This window comes from Cardiocondyla obscurior, linkage group LG01 (assembly GCF_019399895.1).
Source record: "Cardiocondyla obscurior isolate alpha-2009 linkage group LG01, Cobs3.1, whole genome shotgun sequence".
NCBI classification, from domain to species: Eukaryota; Metazoa; Arthropoda; class Insecta; order Hymenoptera; family Formicidae; genus Cardiocondyla; species Cardiocondyla obscurior.
In genome coordinates, this window is record NC_091864.1 from 11,828,229 (window position 1) to 11,844,119 (window position 15,891).

Consider the following 15,891-nt stretch of genomic DNA (forward strand, 5'->3'; position numbering starts at 1 on the left):
ATTGTATAACGCACATGTATCAAACATTACCAACTCTATTGTATAAAGATTATATTCCTTTTATACTGATTCCTTTTAACAAATTTATAATCGAGTATTTCAATGTGCTGTTAACGATCACGTCTTTCTAAAAAATTAGATGGTAAATCTAGAAACTTATGTAATATAATAATTTTTCACATAGTCGATGTCAAATAATTCCATAATTTGTGTCCACTTAAAAATGGACTAAATATAAAACGCATTTCAACATTTTATATGACGTTTATTTGGGAGTATACATTCATTACATAAGATACACTTGATAATGATTAAGTAAAATTTGTTTAGTTATGTTAATATCATAATATTGATTCAAATAATTGATAACTATACTATTAAATAGATACTTCTTATAAATACGAACAAAATATAATACATGTCTGTAATTTTCACAAATATATAAATTTTGTCTTAGCGTTTTTATTAATAATTTAAAAATACTAGATTTTACAAAACGTGCACTTAGAGCGCATTATTTACTGTTTATTCTTTCTTAAATTTAGCTGTTTAACATTTATCATTTTTAAATATTAATGGTACATTAAATAAGTTGTAAAGCATAAAATAATAACATTTTTTGTAATCAAATAAATAAATTCTTATTAAGAGAAGGAACTAAAAGAAAAAAATAATAGCAATGTAGACACAAAATAGCTTTTTGTAATTTTTTATTTTAACATCACTTGATCATACATATGCTTGTGTTACAACCTATGGAAATATACAACGTCGTCACGTGTTAAAAATACATGATTTTACCGCTGTGGTACAGAGAACTGCAATGTGTATAAGTAACAAAGTAACAAGGCTATGAAAGTTAAAATTTTTTTGCAGTTATTGTCAATTTCTGTAAAGACAGATCAATGAAATTTTGAACTTGTTATAAAAATATTTTGCTACTAAATTCGTTGTAATATTTGAAATTGAACATATAGGCGTACAGGCGAATCAATTGATCACTGTAGAACACGAGGAACTGTGTATGCTCTATATAATTATAAACTATATTATCGATACACAATACTATTTTAATTTCTGGAATTTTTAAACATTTTTTTTTTTGTAAATTCTGTATGAATATATATATCTCACGTCTATAAGCTAATCGTTTCAGATGCACTCAGAAAATGACTGTCTTTTAAAATATCAAGTATAAGTAATTATACACCTCTTTTTTTTTTACATTTTTATTGTTTTAATGATGCGTTTCTACTATTCTAAAGTGTATTTAATAATACGCTTTTTGTTCGATTGAAATTATAGGCACATAAAACTTTTCATTTTTTTTCCTCGTTTGATTTACTAGCCATTAATTGTATCGTACAATATCGCACCCTACGTATATCTATGATACTGAAAATACATAGTCTAACTTTCCATTTCGTTTCTATGAATCTTTAACAACATATCTATGCAATTATAGACATAATATTCTTGAATTATGTAGAAATATATATTTTTTTTCTATACTTCTACAATTTTTTTGTATTTTTAACGATATAGGGACGTCGTACAATATTAAACTTATTTTGTAGCACTCAATTTTTAGCTTCTGGCTAAAATATGCTTCATAGCATTTGTGACTTAAATAAAAAAAGATTTAAATCACTTATTTATATTCAGCCTCAAAAGCATAGCGTTATAATTACTTATAAATTTTCGAAACCTAAAAGTGCAAATATAATTAAAGATGTATACTGAATATATTAAAGATATTGTTTAATATCTAAGTTACATGCTTAATTACAATAAAAATAGGATAAAAAATCTTATTAAATTGATATAATAATTATGAAATTTTCATACATATATTTAAAACAGGCTTGGACGGCCAGCGAATAATTACGTGAAAGATCGTAATTATTATGTTATAAATATAAATATGGTGCACATTTGATTATTCAATGGCAGCAAATTAATTTTTTTTTAGAACCGATAAGTATATGAGCAACTATTCCTACTATTCCTAATCTTAATAACATATGGATAAATAGTCTTTATATCGTTATTATTATATTCTTAAATGTACGGAAATTACATACAGTAATCCAATATTGTGTTATCACTCACATAGTGATCTTTTTGTCGCCCCCTATTTTAGAACGTATGTATATGTACAGAATATAATTATGATACTTTCTCAGTAACACAGTAATTTGATTTAAATCAATCATATATTGCAATTAATATTTTTGAATCAATAATATGAAATGTCAAAAGTTACTTATTATTTATAGGCCTTAAAATCGATTTAGTTAAAGACGAACTTTTGATGTAATATATCTCTCGATTCTCTTTTCTGAGATAATAGTTATAGTTTCATATTCTTTTCTCTTAACAAGTATAATAGCAATAAAATTTACTGAGAAGATAATTTTCTCTCTCTCTCTCTCTCCTTTTTTTTTTTTTTTTTAGATCTTATTATAAACGTAGATATTTTAAATATCACTAACAATAAGTATTTCAATACAATTTAATTCATGGTTAAAGACACATTCAGCAGTATTGTTTATTCATTGACCATTCTTAATTAGTGTTTTTATAGACCGTTATATTAAAACAATGACAATTATTAGGTCTAACAGAAATTGAACTGACGACAAGCACATAATATTAATGCTTAGCATTAATAATACTTGTCTTTTCATATAAATGGTTGTTCAATTTTATAATAGCCTATATTTTTAAACTTTACAATTTCAGAAAGACTAATATCGTTTGATAATTAAAAAGGCATCGCTTACTTATTTTTGCTGGGTAATATTGTCCTCGTTGCATATGTTATCATTACTGCTTTAATAAAATTGACCTCGCACTCAATTCATCAGACGTCGATAAGCGTAAATCGTGCAACACATTATGTGATCTAGGTGCCCTTCGATACTACTCTACTTCGGAATTTCTTTCGCTTCGTAAAATGCAGCAGTCAGAAAACGATTCTCGTTGTAATCACACTGTACCTAACGCATCTCCGTAGAAAACAAGTCCAGTTTCGTCTGGTTCGGATTGTGTCCTCTTCCTAGGAGGCAGGCGTAGGACTGGCAGGCGTAGGGACCGTTGTGTTGTTCGCTGACTGTTTCGCACGCCTACGTTTATTTAACAAAGGATTGTTCGTGTGATCAAGCTGCTTCAGACACGTGTCGTAGTCAACACGCATTGTCGCCAACGACCGCGTCATCTCCTCTTGCACCTCCGGCCACGTTTCCTCTCCTTCCCGTAGAACGCGTCCAGTGTGTAAGGGAGTGGCGGGTACTTCCATATATTTCTACAAAAAAAAAAAAAATAAGCGACTTTAAAATTAACATATTATGAAAAAAAATTTACTTAACATAAAATGTCAAAAATATTCTTACAGCGATCCAATTGTTACGCATCACAGCATCAATCTGAAGCCTTTCTGCAGGATCTATACACAGCATACCCTTAATAAGATTCTTGGCTTCCTGGCTCACGTTCGACCATTCCGGAGAAGGAAAATCGTATTGTCCTAATCGAATTCTTTTTTTCATTCCTGGCGATATCGCTAGTCCATGATTACTGTAGAATGGTGGAAAGCCGCACAATCTAAAAATAATGTGTAATTTTAATTATAATTTATTTCAGATAACAAAAAGTCATGGAAATCTAAACTGTCTTATACAATAAGAAAAAATTATGTTATTAATATAAAACAATTTTTAAAGGTACATCAAAATACTCACAATATGTACATAATTACTCCCAATGACCAAATATCACAGCTCTTGTCATATTTTTCTGGTCCCAAAACTTCTGGGGCTAAAAATAAAATATACAAAGAAAAAGTAAGTTTTATACTAATTTTAATTTCGATTGTATATTACATATTATATTCATATAATAAAGCGCAAAAGCTTACCAACATAGTACGGTGTGTAACATGGCGTTTGTAACGTGTCTTTTAAATATGTTTCTTTAGCAAATCCAAAGTCAGTAAGCTTTAGGGTTCCTGTAACATCTGAAAATGATATAAAATTATAAAAATAGCAATATATAACTTCTCTGTAACGTATACAAATAGATAGACATGTACGTATAAAAAATTATCGTAGTTTGTACAGTTATAACTTTTCAAGGACTGCAGATAATACGTAACTCATAAACTTCTAAAATGTTATGAATAGATAATAATGTTTCCGAGTTATCACATCTTGTAGAAAAATCATTTAAGCATACATAACGTATTCTCTTACCAGGCTTAGAATATAAAAGATTTTCAGGCTTCAGATCCCTGTGAGTGATGTTCATGTCGTGCAAATGCTTCACTGCAACGCAGATTTCGTACATCACTTGCGCGGCTTCTGCAAAGAAATGCAAATTTACATTTGTCTAGTTTCTAAACGTAAAAAAAAAAAATCTTTGACGACCATCGAATGCCGAAGCTATTTACCTCTCTCGGTAAAAGCGCCGTCTTGCCTATCTTGTATCCTTTGAAATAGCTCTCCGCCTTCCATGCTGAAACACAAAAGAATTGAACATAAATTTGAAGAATCATGCCCGCGATAAATGACGTCGCCCCATTCTTTTTAATCGCATTTAAAAGAGTCACGTTTTCGTACGTACCACTCCATTATTACCAGCAGACATTTGTTCCCGCTGTAAGAATTCTCATAGACATCTTTGACTTGGACTATGTGCCTACAATTTGACGCTCTCCAATGAAGCTCGACCTCTCTCCGCGCTTTTGCACAGTCATGCAGGACCTGCAAATAATGTGCCGTTTAACTCGACATGCTTCACATAGCAGGAACCTCTCATTAAGGTACGTAAAAATAAAAGCAGAATAAAAAAAAAGGGTTCAGTTTCATTATTAAACGTTACATGGGCAATTAAATGGATATTAATTACTATTTTTTTTTGCTGTACACAACGAGAGGCATTTTTAAATATATATTTAAAATATTATTGATATAGTTAAAGTCGAGGAATTTAAGAGCAATGACAAATTTATCGGTATTTTGATAAATGACTTGTGGATTTGAAATTATCATTCGCATCACGTTTCCGTTACACGCAGATCGTCGTGCAGGTAAAGGCTTGACTCACAGCTCGCAACTGTGTTTATCGCACAAAAGCAACGTCATGAGATCATGAGGATTTCCTAGATAAAAGCCTCTTCCTCGCGGTTATAAACCGTACTAGAAACATACGTATTGTCTTACATAACTAATACGATAATTTATTAAAAAACGATGCATTCTTCACGTGTAACTTGATAAACGAGTTATTAATAGCACCACAAAAAAAATATATACATTAAAATTAAATAAGAATATATATGTATGCAATAAAAAAGAAATTCGAGGTGTTGACGATGGTGAAGAATTTTATCGCTTTTAGAGCACGTTTCAACATGCATTATTACACGTATACATCTCGTTTATCTTCAAAACATTTATTAAAATATCGAAATAACAAAATCTATATAGATTGAACTGGCAATGAAATTTATCTCGACGTTAATTATTACATCTTCAAATCAGACAAATCGAATATTTCACGTGTATAAAAACCGGCGAGAAAATTATTCTTCTATGTGAAGGTGAACGACATGCAAGCTGCTGACGGCACAATATCAAAATTGCTCAATCATACCCGTATGCTTTATTGCCATTCAAAATTTATCAGCAACCGAGCACACAATGCATACATTGTGCGTTCTTCTTGAACGGACCCGCTCGCGTAATTGCGCTCTTTTGAGACGCGATCTTCATACGGGCAATTATACAAGTTACCACGGGCGATTACACCGCAGACGACTATTGTGACTGACGCGAGAAAGAAAAAAAGAAAAAAGGAAATAAGACAAAACAACCTACACCGCCGTGGTTACGCTTCGGAAAGAAGCCGGCCTACCGTTTCCGAGCGGCGTGGACAATTCATCATTCATGATCTCGCCGATCCAAGATGCTTAACGTACCGTTTAATTTATTCAGTATCGTGGAAAAACGAGCGGGAGCATAAAGCACGATCCACGAGTATATTCAGCGGCATTGTTGCGTGCCACACGCTGACGCGCACCGTCGCAAAAACTCGGAAGTATAAATTTTTCCGTTTCGAGGCTGCGAACGCGGAAGATTGAATTCGAACCGAGCCGCGTCATCGCGAAACGCATTTCTCCTCGCGTACAAACGTGGAAAGAACGTGCCGAAAGGTAATCGCGTGTGCGAGAGATTAATACCGGACGTCGTAACAGGGATCCGCTAATAGGATTAGCGACTGCGAGAGTCCTACCTGCCGCGCGAAATAGACGGATGGACGCGCGGGATTGTCACTCGGACGAGTCTTGGCGACATATCAAATCGCACGCTCGCCAGGGACTTTACACGCTCGGCTATAAAAGCCGACAACGTAATCCGATGCAGCGCGACGACGTCACGGCTCGCGGAGAACGCGCGATCGATCGCCCTTCGACGGATTGTTACGCGGCAACACACGTCAGTCAAGCGGAATTGGAAAAGTTTTCCGTCTGTCGCGGAAAAGTCAATCGTCTGTAAACGAAATATCTGCCAGCCACGATCTCTGCCTCTATTATTACCTCGACTGTCACGCGTGCGAATACGCGGGTAGAAATTGCACAACATGTAACGCGGCAAGTTTTTAAGCGTCGCCGCCGGGATTGTATAATTAAAGACGTAACAAGAGTGAGATTATAATTATTCAAATTACTAAGCTTAAATATTAATATTTAGCGAGACGCGACTTTTTTTCACAACTTCTCACGCAGAAAGAAAAAAAGAGTAGGATTTTAATTTCCAAGAAAAAAAAAAGAAAAAAAAAACGGAGCTAATGGGAGATGAAAAATCTAGCTTTGTTCTCGAAATGATGTACGAGCTGTATCTTTTAATGTAATCCTCCAGGAAAACTTTACGTCAATCGCGTAATTTTATTCGCACGTTTAGGTAAACGACAATACAAAGTGTTAATGCATCTCCCTCGTAATGCGATAAACTCGAGAGAATTCCCGCGTACAAAGTGACGCACCGCTCGGACGTAAAACGATATGTGACGACTGACAAGAGGAAAACGATTTGGCTGACTGACAGATGATGATCAATCAACGGAACGTGAATTCGTAGCGGTAGAAAATTAACTGGCTTGCAGGCGAAAACGGCAGCGAGACGCGGCCGCGACGTAACGCAACAAATATTGAACTTTTAACGACCGTGCCGTTAAAATGCCGTTGGAGACTTAGCACACATATCGTCATCGCATGTTACGACGCGTGTCATTGCGATACGCATGCAACTCGAAGCTTGATTCCGGGGCTGTTCTAAAAATCAGAACAGAGATAAACGAGAACGATTTCTCTCCTCTGTTTTTCTCTAGCTTTTGAAAAGGGTGCAAACTAAAACAGAATCGAGAAATGATAGATAAGATGCGTATTGGGCTTCTGGAATCGAGAAACCTCGGTAAACGACGTAAATTTCGGCCCTTCGCCTTTGGAAGTAATCAGACGGCTAGAATGCACTTTGTAGGGCTGATGTCACTTGATGAAGTTCAAACGGCAGCCCCCTCGCGACGTTATGTAATCCGCGTATCGATCGTTGCAGTAAGCGACATAGCGTAAATAGAATAAGGCGATAAGATTGATTTCAATCAGCTCGAGGATGTCCCAGCGTGAATTCTTTCAATGAAAAGGCGCCTGCCTCGGACGCGCTCGACAGATAAACTGTTAATACATGATGTAATAATCTTCTGTGATTTCAAACAATGACTCCGACCTGGGTTTCTCCAGACCTATCAAAAAAAAAAAAAAAAAATCGATCCATCACACTTATCATGGCACTTTTATCAAATTTCAAGTTCTGGAATATCATTTGAATTGCGAAGAGAATCTTTTATTTTCAAAACTGCCCGAACGATATGTCACGGAAATTGAATTCCGTATAAACAATCCTCGTAATCGACTGCTCCGAGAAATTCCGATTAGCACAATAAAAGGTTACTATATACAAAAATGTGACAATATTACGTAATAATAATTATCAACTGAATCGTTCCTAGAATGTGCGACGGAAAACGACGAAGAACAGATCGACTCGCGTCAGGCCAGTTACAGAAATTATTATGAAATTATTCCGAAAACAAAAACGATTAAGAAATTAATTCCCGCCTCGCTCGCGAGTCCGGTATTCCTTTCCGTCTTACGTAAAAAAGAAGTCAATTAAATCTTTTTATCGAAGTTGCGTGAAACGCTCGCGTTCGTGCGTAATTGATAAGTCCCTTGTAACCATCGACGTCGCTTAATTAGTATACACAGTGCGCATTGTGCGAGCTAAGAAAAAAAAAAAAATGGGGAAGAGAACAATAGAACCTCGCTCGCGTCTCATGACCTGCCAATATCCATTAGCTCCGACACGTAAGAGAATTGATACTGCGACTTAGCTCTCGCCGCTTTTAACGATCGCGTCACTTTGACCTCCGACGATAGGCGACGATCGGAATCCCTCCGATAGCGTTCTGACGATGCCATTGACCATTTTCGCGCCGGAAAGGATGAGATCATCGGGTATAAAAGGCCACGCGAGGATGCCGACGTAATTTTTGCGTTTCACGTTTTGCGTGGCTTTGTCGCGCGTCGTTCGTGTTTGCAATTTTTTTTTCTTTTTTTTTTCTTCTTTTTTACAGCGTTTTTTTTTTTTAGGGAACGCGTGTAACTTTATGACGCAGAGCTGGAAAAACTCCGCGATGAGGAGTCAATAATCGCGAGCTTGAACACTGACGACACGCTGATGACACGTGCAACAGCGGTGAACGAGAAAGAGAAACGGAAAGAATGATGGCCCGTTGTATCGAGGGCGATTGAAGCACACGTGATTTTTCGCAACTTTATCTCGCATCATACGTGCCGTATGGGCGACGAGCGAACGATATTTTTAGTGTACGCGTAAGATTCGAAACACTCGTCCGGAGAAGTACCATTGAGAAATCAGCGTAAAAGTAAGAAAAGGACGCTTTCCGCGAACGTGGAGAAATATTTACAGCTGAGCGTTACCGAAAATTGCGAATCACCCGCGCGGTCGTGAAAAATCTTAACGTTGAATCTGCGATACCGCGAACCACTCCTTGCGCGAGAGAAACTCGCTTATTTTTTTTAAACGAGTCTGAGAAGAGCGATAGCTTTTTCTACGAGAACGGGATTTTTATGGGTGCATGCGAGGCAGAGACCCAAGTATTTCATTCCACCGACCTTTGGACTCTCTTTTTATTTCTGGAAAAAAAAAGAAAAAAAAAACTAGGTTTTGATCTAACTTGGTGTAAGAAAACCCAAACGCTTCGAATCTAAAAGAAAGTAAACTTGCGAATTTTTGCTCACGAGGAAGAGCACGTTTGTTAAAATAATATTAATAAACACATCTCTGTGTCAATAAAAAAAAAAAAAGAAAACGAGAGCAAATTATATGTCGCGACAATCATGCAAGCGTCACGTGAGGCTCATAATCGGTCATCGGCATTCTATGCGTATATCTGCAATCGCGATCAGCATTCCGTGTTAAATTACCGTCAAATTATTTTCGCGGCTGGTCTCGCAGATCTAGCCTTTACGGGAAAATGCAGCAGCACCGCAATTCATAAACGCGCGATACTCGCTGAGGCGCGACGAGCTGTGATAAAATAAAAGCAACAGTTTGGAAAATTCCACGAGGGAAGTGCCGTTAATAAAATGGAACAGAATCCTCGCCGTGTAAACTTTCGGCTGCGACGGTAAAAATAGTGCAGTTTTAAATTGCTACACAATAAAACGCAATAACATGTAACTTAGTCGTTGCGCCGAGTGTTATCAAAGAACGAGATTCCCTTCAGATAATGGCAGTATAAACACGATATCGATAGACGGCAGTATGTTAATGTGAAGATCCCCCGGGCAAGTCAAATTGATCAGGTAAGGTATTTATCAGATTTCGTGTTCGCGGGTCTATTAACCGCCTGGCTGAAGTGGGCCGCGTCGTAAAACCGACGGGAGTGTAAAATAATCTTATCTGTAACCGCAACTTTCAAGCGAGATACACCAGGGGACATAAATCACAGTCGAAGTTTCTTACCTAATATCGAATAAGTTAATTAGAGAACGACGGCCCATCTCGCAGCCTCCTCCGAAATCTGGTTTCACGAACCGGAATTGAAGCTGGTGACTTCACGAGCGAAACGTTGGCTTTCTCGGGGGGAACCGTGCTCGCAAAGTCGACTGAATTTTTTTGCAGGCCGATCATGTGTAGATACCGCGGCAGGCTACTTTCGAAGGGAAATATACGTTTAAGGGGTCTCCCGACGTTGTCGAACGAGGAAATCACCGAGGTATAAATAGAGGATGACTCGCAGTCTGAACGCGCTCGGCCGATGCGATTCGAGCGGGTATCGATACGCGGCGTTTTCCCTCAAAGAGGTGTCAACGCGACGGATAAACACTTTCAAGTCCGCGGACCTCTCGGTGCGTCGCTCTCGTGCCTCAAAAATAGCTGAGGACGAGAAAAACCGATGCGTAACTCGCTCACTGCCTACCCGTCGGGAATCTCGGTATTCCTTCGGTTTCGAGCGTTTGTTATCTTTGGGTCGAGGTGCCTGCGGCTTTCAACTAACTCCTAAAACCCAAGCAAAATCATTCAACAAGCAGCCTTATCTAAATCGATAATGGTTTTCGACCCGATAACTTTCTCTTAATCATACAATTAGTCTCGTGCCACGTGCTTCGCAGAAGCCGAGCGCCAAGTTAGGACCCTGTAAAACGTGGGACTCACCTTTAAAGCGTACTTCTGCCTCGTATTTCTGTCGTAGCACTGCACAACCTTCCCGTTGATTCCGAGACCCAGAACGTGATTGCTGATCTCGTAATCGTCCGTAATCGGGGTGATTCTTGGCGACAGCCGGCTGCTGAGCGGATGCTCCATCGCCTTCTTCCTAGCGTCCTCGACTTCCGGCAGTTTCTGTTCCGGTATCTGGTCGTAGTCCTGCCTGATCACCTGCGTCACGACGACCGGCGGTGCCGAGCGTTTGCGTCTGCTCTCGTTCTGCTCGTTCTCCTCGAGAACGGCCCTCTTGGTCTTTCTACAAACGTGAGGATACAATCGTCACTTCCTGACTTAATCCGCGTGGAATAGGCGCGCAGCAAAACCACGAAGGTCGAGCATAAGGCGCGCGGAAAAATACGATGTTCCAGATTACGCTACGATAACGCAGACCTCAGACCGATAACGCGGTATCGAGCGCGTGTGGAAGACACGGGGGAAAACGAGAACGGCGGGACTATGTGCGCATACCGACTCATTTAATTGCAACCGCGACGCGTTACAACGGCTTGTTACACTACTCGGCTCGCGTCAAATATTTCATCGGGGTAAATCCGTTTACGTAAGCGAGACGAAGTTCCTGAGAAACGGCGATCGGAAACCGTGATCGGAAATTTTTGGAGGCGGTTACGCGACGTCGGAGGCGTATACAAAAATTAGCTGCAAATAGTACCCGCTAAATATTCGTTTACTGTGTCAGCCGAGTTGCTGCTCAATGAAGACCGTTTGCGTAACCGCGAGGAATGTGCAAGATTCATGTTATTTCGCATATACAGTCAGATATGCAAACACACACGGGCTTCTACCTACACGGTCCCGCGCTTATACGGCGCGTGCTTCTCTCGCTCGCGTCTTGCCCACCGCAATGCGGTGCACCGTAGTTTTTCCAGTCTGCAAACGGTAAATAAAAAAATTGCGCGCGCGTATTCTCGCATGACGTAAGAATTGCATCGGCGCGACATATAAATATCTCGCAATCAGCCGCAGCTTTATTCATCTGTGTTAAAAAAGGCGGCGTTCTCTACAAATAATTTTTCTGTACAAATTTATGCGCAGAAGATATATAAAAGGCAACACGTGCGTGATAAATTAAGAGTTAAAGAATTATTAGCGGTATCCGAACGGCACATCAGTATAGACACACCAAACAGCCAGCCAACATAAAAGAGTTCACGGCAAAAAGAGACTCGCCGGTTTAGAAAACTATAGAGAGCTACTTTTGGAAAGTGGTTTACGAGTCACAAATTATCATAAGGCGTTAATTGCTGCGCGACTTGCTAATATTAAATTAATGTCACGCTGGTGACCGAAAGCGATCAATTATCGTTCCTCGTCGGGGCGATAATTTCAACGAAATTAAAGCGGCATCGACGTATCCGTTGCTTAATAAATTGTCCTGAAGAGGATTAATTAAACTAACGTTTGTGCCGTTTAGCGTTCAAAGATTACGCGGCGCTCGTAAGTGATATTCGCCAGAGACAGCCTTCGCGAATAAATTAGAGCAACTTATCGGATTAGAATTGCAAATACCAAATATAGCCGATATGTACGATTTATAGGCTTCAACGTTAGAAGTCTCGGATTCTGATCACCCCGAGCGGGAAGTTAGTGGAGCGGCGGATTTAATTAGCGCAGCGTTAAATCAATCAACCGCAATTTGCTCTCTCGTTGCTCGTGTCCGAAAAGAATCGCACAGTTATCCACGGGATGCAATAAAAAATAAAAAAAAAAATTTTTTTTTAACTGCTCGTGGGAAGGTTGCACCAACTCTCTCGATTTAAATGTTGACTAAGCCGGACTTTTATCCTTTAATCCGAAATATTCGCAATCTAAAGTATCAATTTGCAAGAAACATATCTCACTCTTTTAAGAGATTTGAGTGAAACGGGAAAAACCTATTAATCATTCAACAAAATCAATCCCGTTGATGCAACCGGCCTTATTCCGATCCTCGCGCTACAGGAGGACGTGGATTGTAAGTGTATGTGTAAATTTTTCAAGTTTCACATACCCACACGCACACATACGCGCACACGCTCTTTTTTTTTTTTTCTTTCTCTCTCTCGCAAAGTAGGAAATAAAGATAAAAGAAAGACCTCCAGAATCTCCACTTAGTTGCCGACTTCGGCATTGATGCGGCTCTCGATTTTTGCACTAAGTTCCCGTCCCGATCCAGTCGGGAAGACAAAAGCATCACCGCCCGCCCCGCGTCGGTAAAAGCTGAGGTAGAAGGGCTCCCAAGGGATGACCTCCCAGGTGCAACGACGAGTTCGAGGTGGTTTACCACACGGCGTGCGGTGTCGTTACGGAAGAGAGGTCCGCCCACCGAGATTTTTCTCACACGGCGCGTGCCAGGGGGAGGGAAAGAGATAAGAGCTTTAGTCCGCCCGGGTCTTTGCCTTTGCTTTAGCGGTTATTTCTTTCTTTCTTTTTTTTTTTTTTTCCTAATCAAGCCAAAGAATAACCGGGCCCGCCAGCTGAAAACTGAAGATAAAAGAAGCTAAATAATAAAAATTAAATCCCGCACACGAAGGTTCGGCAACAAAAGCATGGTGGACCGGACTTGACGAAGCGAACCGCGAAACGGTTTCCCGGAAGCTAACGAGTAATTCCACACCAATGATCGTGAGTCGGATATACCATGTTACTTCCGGCGCCGCGCTGCGCCTTCGGAAATACGCATCCGGGGATTAATCAAGGGTCCAACGTCTCTAAGAGCTCTCAGCTGCCACTTTTACCGGCGCAGATTAATTTTAACCTCGGTTTCACTCGCCTTTTCATCTCGTTCTAATATTTAAAATTAGAAAGATATAAAAAGCAAACTCAACTAAGATTAACATTGATCTGTATTGGTAAAACGGGCCCTGAGCCTCGATTACTATTAATTATCTAAACGCGTTCTGTTTCGTGTTTTAACTGGAAGAAATTTAATTTAAAAAAACTGCTAAATAAAATGAGAAAATAAAAAAAATCAAAGCACGGGTCTCAAACGTCTGCCGAAAACGTAGCCTCGCGTTGAAGTATCGTTTACCTTCGTCGAAAAATTTCAAAGACCCTTGACCTTCTCCAGCTAAATGATTTTATTTTGCTATCACGTATTTTCACACGTACAATTTATTAACCTTATTTTTCCCCAGCATTTATCATTTTTAATTAAACGAAATAATTTTCAAGAAATTAAACTCGAGAGGGGTTGAATTTAACTTTTATCGTGCGCAATTTCTCATTCACACATTTCTCTCCGCGATGAATCCGCGCCATGGGTGTTCGTGACCAATGGGTGCATCTGCAGGCGAAATGAGCGGGAAAGCGAGGCACGAGCCGCAGCTCGATGAAATGCATTTGCACACAATCGCGTCAATTAAGCCACTTAATTAGCATAACACTTTCAGAGCCTCGAATCGATAAATCAGTTTTGGCCGATATTTCAATCCTGGAGTGTCTCGTCGCGAAGAATCACGACGTACTTTTTTTTTTTTTTTTCTTGAGTTTTTCTCGAAAGATAAAATTAAAGAGAAAAGCGCAGGAGAGGAACCGAGTCCGGCGCGACTGCAATTCTCGATACGAGTAAAAAAGCGCAAGGTTTATCGATCAAAGGGCTCGAAAGTGGTGAGCACAATGCGCAGACAAAGAACGTAAGCACGCACGCACACACACATACACTCTTTCGTTGTATGATTGCTATGGAGTCGCCTTGAAGTTTTGTTTGCCCAGCACGTGAATCGCACATCACGGTAAAGTTGCGATAGTCACGTTTGATGTTTGATGCGGGAAAAGAATGAAGCCACCAAAGCCGCGTGCCCCGTTAATATCGGCCGTCGCGGAAGCAACGTGACGGTAGAAAGCGTGCAAAGCCGTTAGATTAGACCCAATTTAGAATCCCCTTCGCCTTGAAGACCAGGTGCCTGTTCCATTAAATTCTCCCGTCTCCCTCGATCAGCTTTACGTCCACGTAAGTTAATTGCGCGAAATTTGTCAGTCTTAACACACGTCTCTCCGTTACAAAGTCGGAATTTTTCTTTGTTTCGCAACGTCACAAAAAAAAAAAAAATATATATATATATATATAGTTCTCAAAATTTTTACGTTAAACGAATTATTTATCCAACGTAATTTTTTTCCGAAAATAATCACTCAATAAAAATCGAACAATACAAATAATAAAACATGCAGGAATCCTTTTATCTTTTTAAACATGCAGATCACATTTGTAATTTTTTATGGTAAAAATAGAAAGCAGTTTCTTTTTTCGTTACGAAAAAGCACAGAGTTCGAGGTAGTAGATACCGAAAACATATGATTCATTCAAGAAGACGGAATCTCGCGTGCTCGAAGTCGCTCTCGGCGTAAAAATAAGCGACGGACCGCGCGCGTCGTCGGAACGACACGAGTGTGTGCACTCCGCGTGTGTACCCAAGGAGAGAGAGAGACCCTAGGAATCCCGATCGAGCTGTCAAAACAACATGGAGTCAAGGAACGGAGTGTTACGTACCCGGGCGACGTGGTGCACCTCTCAGGCTCGGAACTCGCGTCACGGGTTATCAATCGCGCCGGCCGATCGACCCTAAACTGGCACCGCTCACTCGCCCGACAGTCGAAACCGTGTTGGGTGGGCTCGGGACCTCGCGGGGTACGGGAGAGACGGTTTTTCGGAGGAGAACGCGCTTCCTGGAAGGCGCGCCGGGCGTCTTTTTTTTTCTGTGCGCCGGTACGGATTCTCGAGTGACGCCGTCGAATTGCGCGACGTTGAGCAACCCGGCCGTGCAACGCGTGCGACTAGATTGTCGGGGTCGGGTCGAGCGACCACCACCGGACCGGCAACTCTCGACAAGCGGAGGTGGGTAGGGCGCTCGCGGACTCGTGCGCGGAACGGAGACGCGACGATCCGCGCGGAAAAAACGCCTCGCGTACACTGGCCGACTGGCGGCGCGCGGCGCCTCTCGCGGCGATCTTACGCCGTGACTCACCATCATACAGGGCCGACTTCAAGGACTTCAGGGCTTCAGAGCGTCTACTGGTATTGACTGACGTAGTCTCTTTTTTT

At 40.0% G+C, this 15,891-nt stretch overlaps 1 protein-coding gene across 2 annotated transcripts; it reads right to left on the bottom strand.

Annotated features, from left to right (window-relative positions):
• Positions 1–693: 693 nt before the first annotated feature.
• Positions 694–15,446, bottom strand: Mapk-ak2 (MAP kinase-activated protein kinase 2). Of its 2 annotated transcripts, XM_070664025.1 has the most exons (10): positions 15,340–15,446; positions 12,944–13,331; positions 10,800–11,106; positions 4,624–4,763; positions 4,451–4,515; positions 4,254–4,361; positions 3,920–4,018; positions 3,744–3,819; positions 3,396–3,606; positions 694–3,307 (listed from the first exon to the last, which is right to left on the bottom strand). In XM_070664025.1, exons 2-10 carry the CDS (start codon positions 13,039–13,041, stop codon positions 3,062–3,064), a joined length of 1,350 nt encoding a protein of 449 aa, XP_070520126.1. In that variant the 5' UTR covers positions 13,042–13,331; positions 15,340–15,446; the 3' UTR covers positions 694–3,061. The 2 variants fall into 2 exon arrangements, with proteins under 2 accessions (XP_070520126.1, XP_070520134.1); XM_070664033.1 differs by lacking the exon at positions 15,340–15,446 and having other exon boundaries at positions 12,944–14,870.
• Positions 15,447–15,891: the final 445 nt, after the last annotated feature.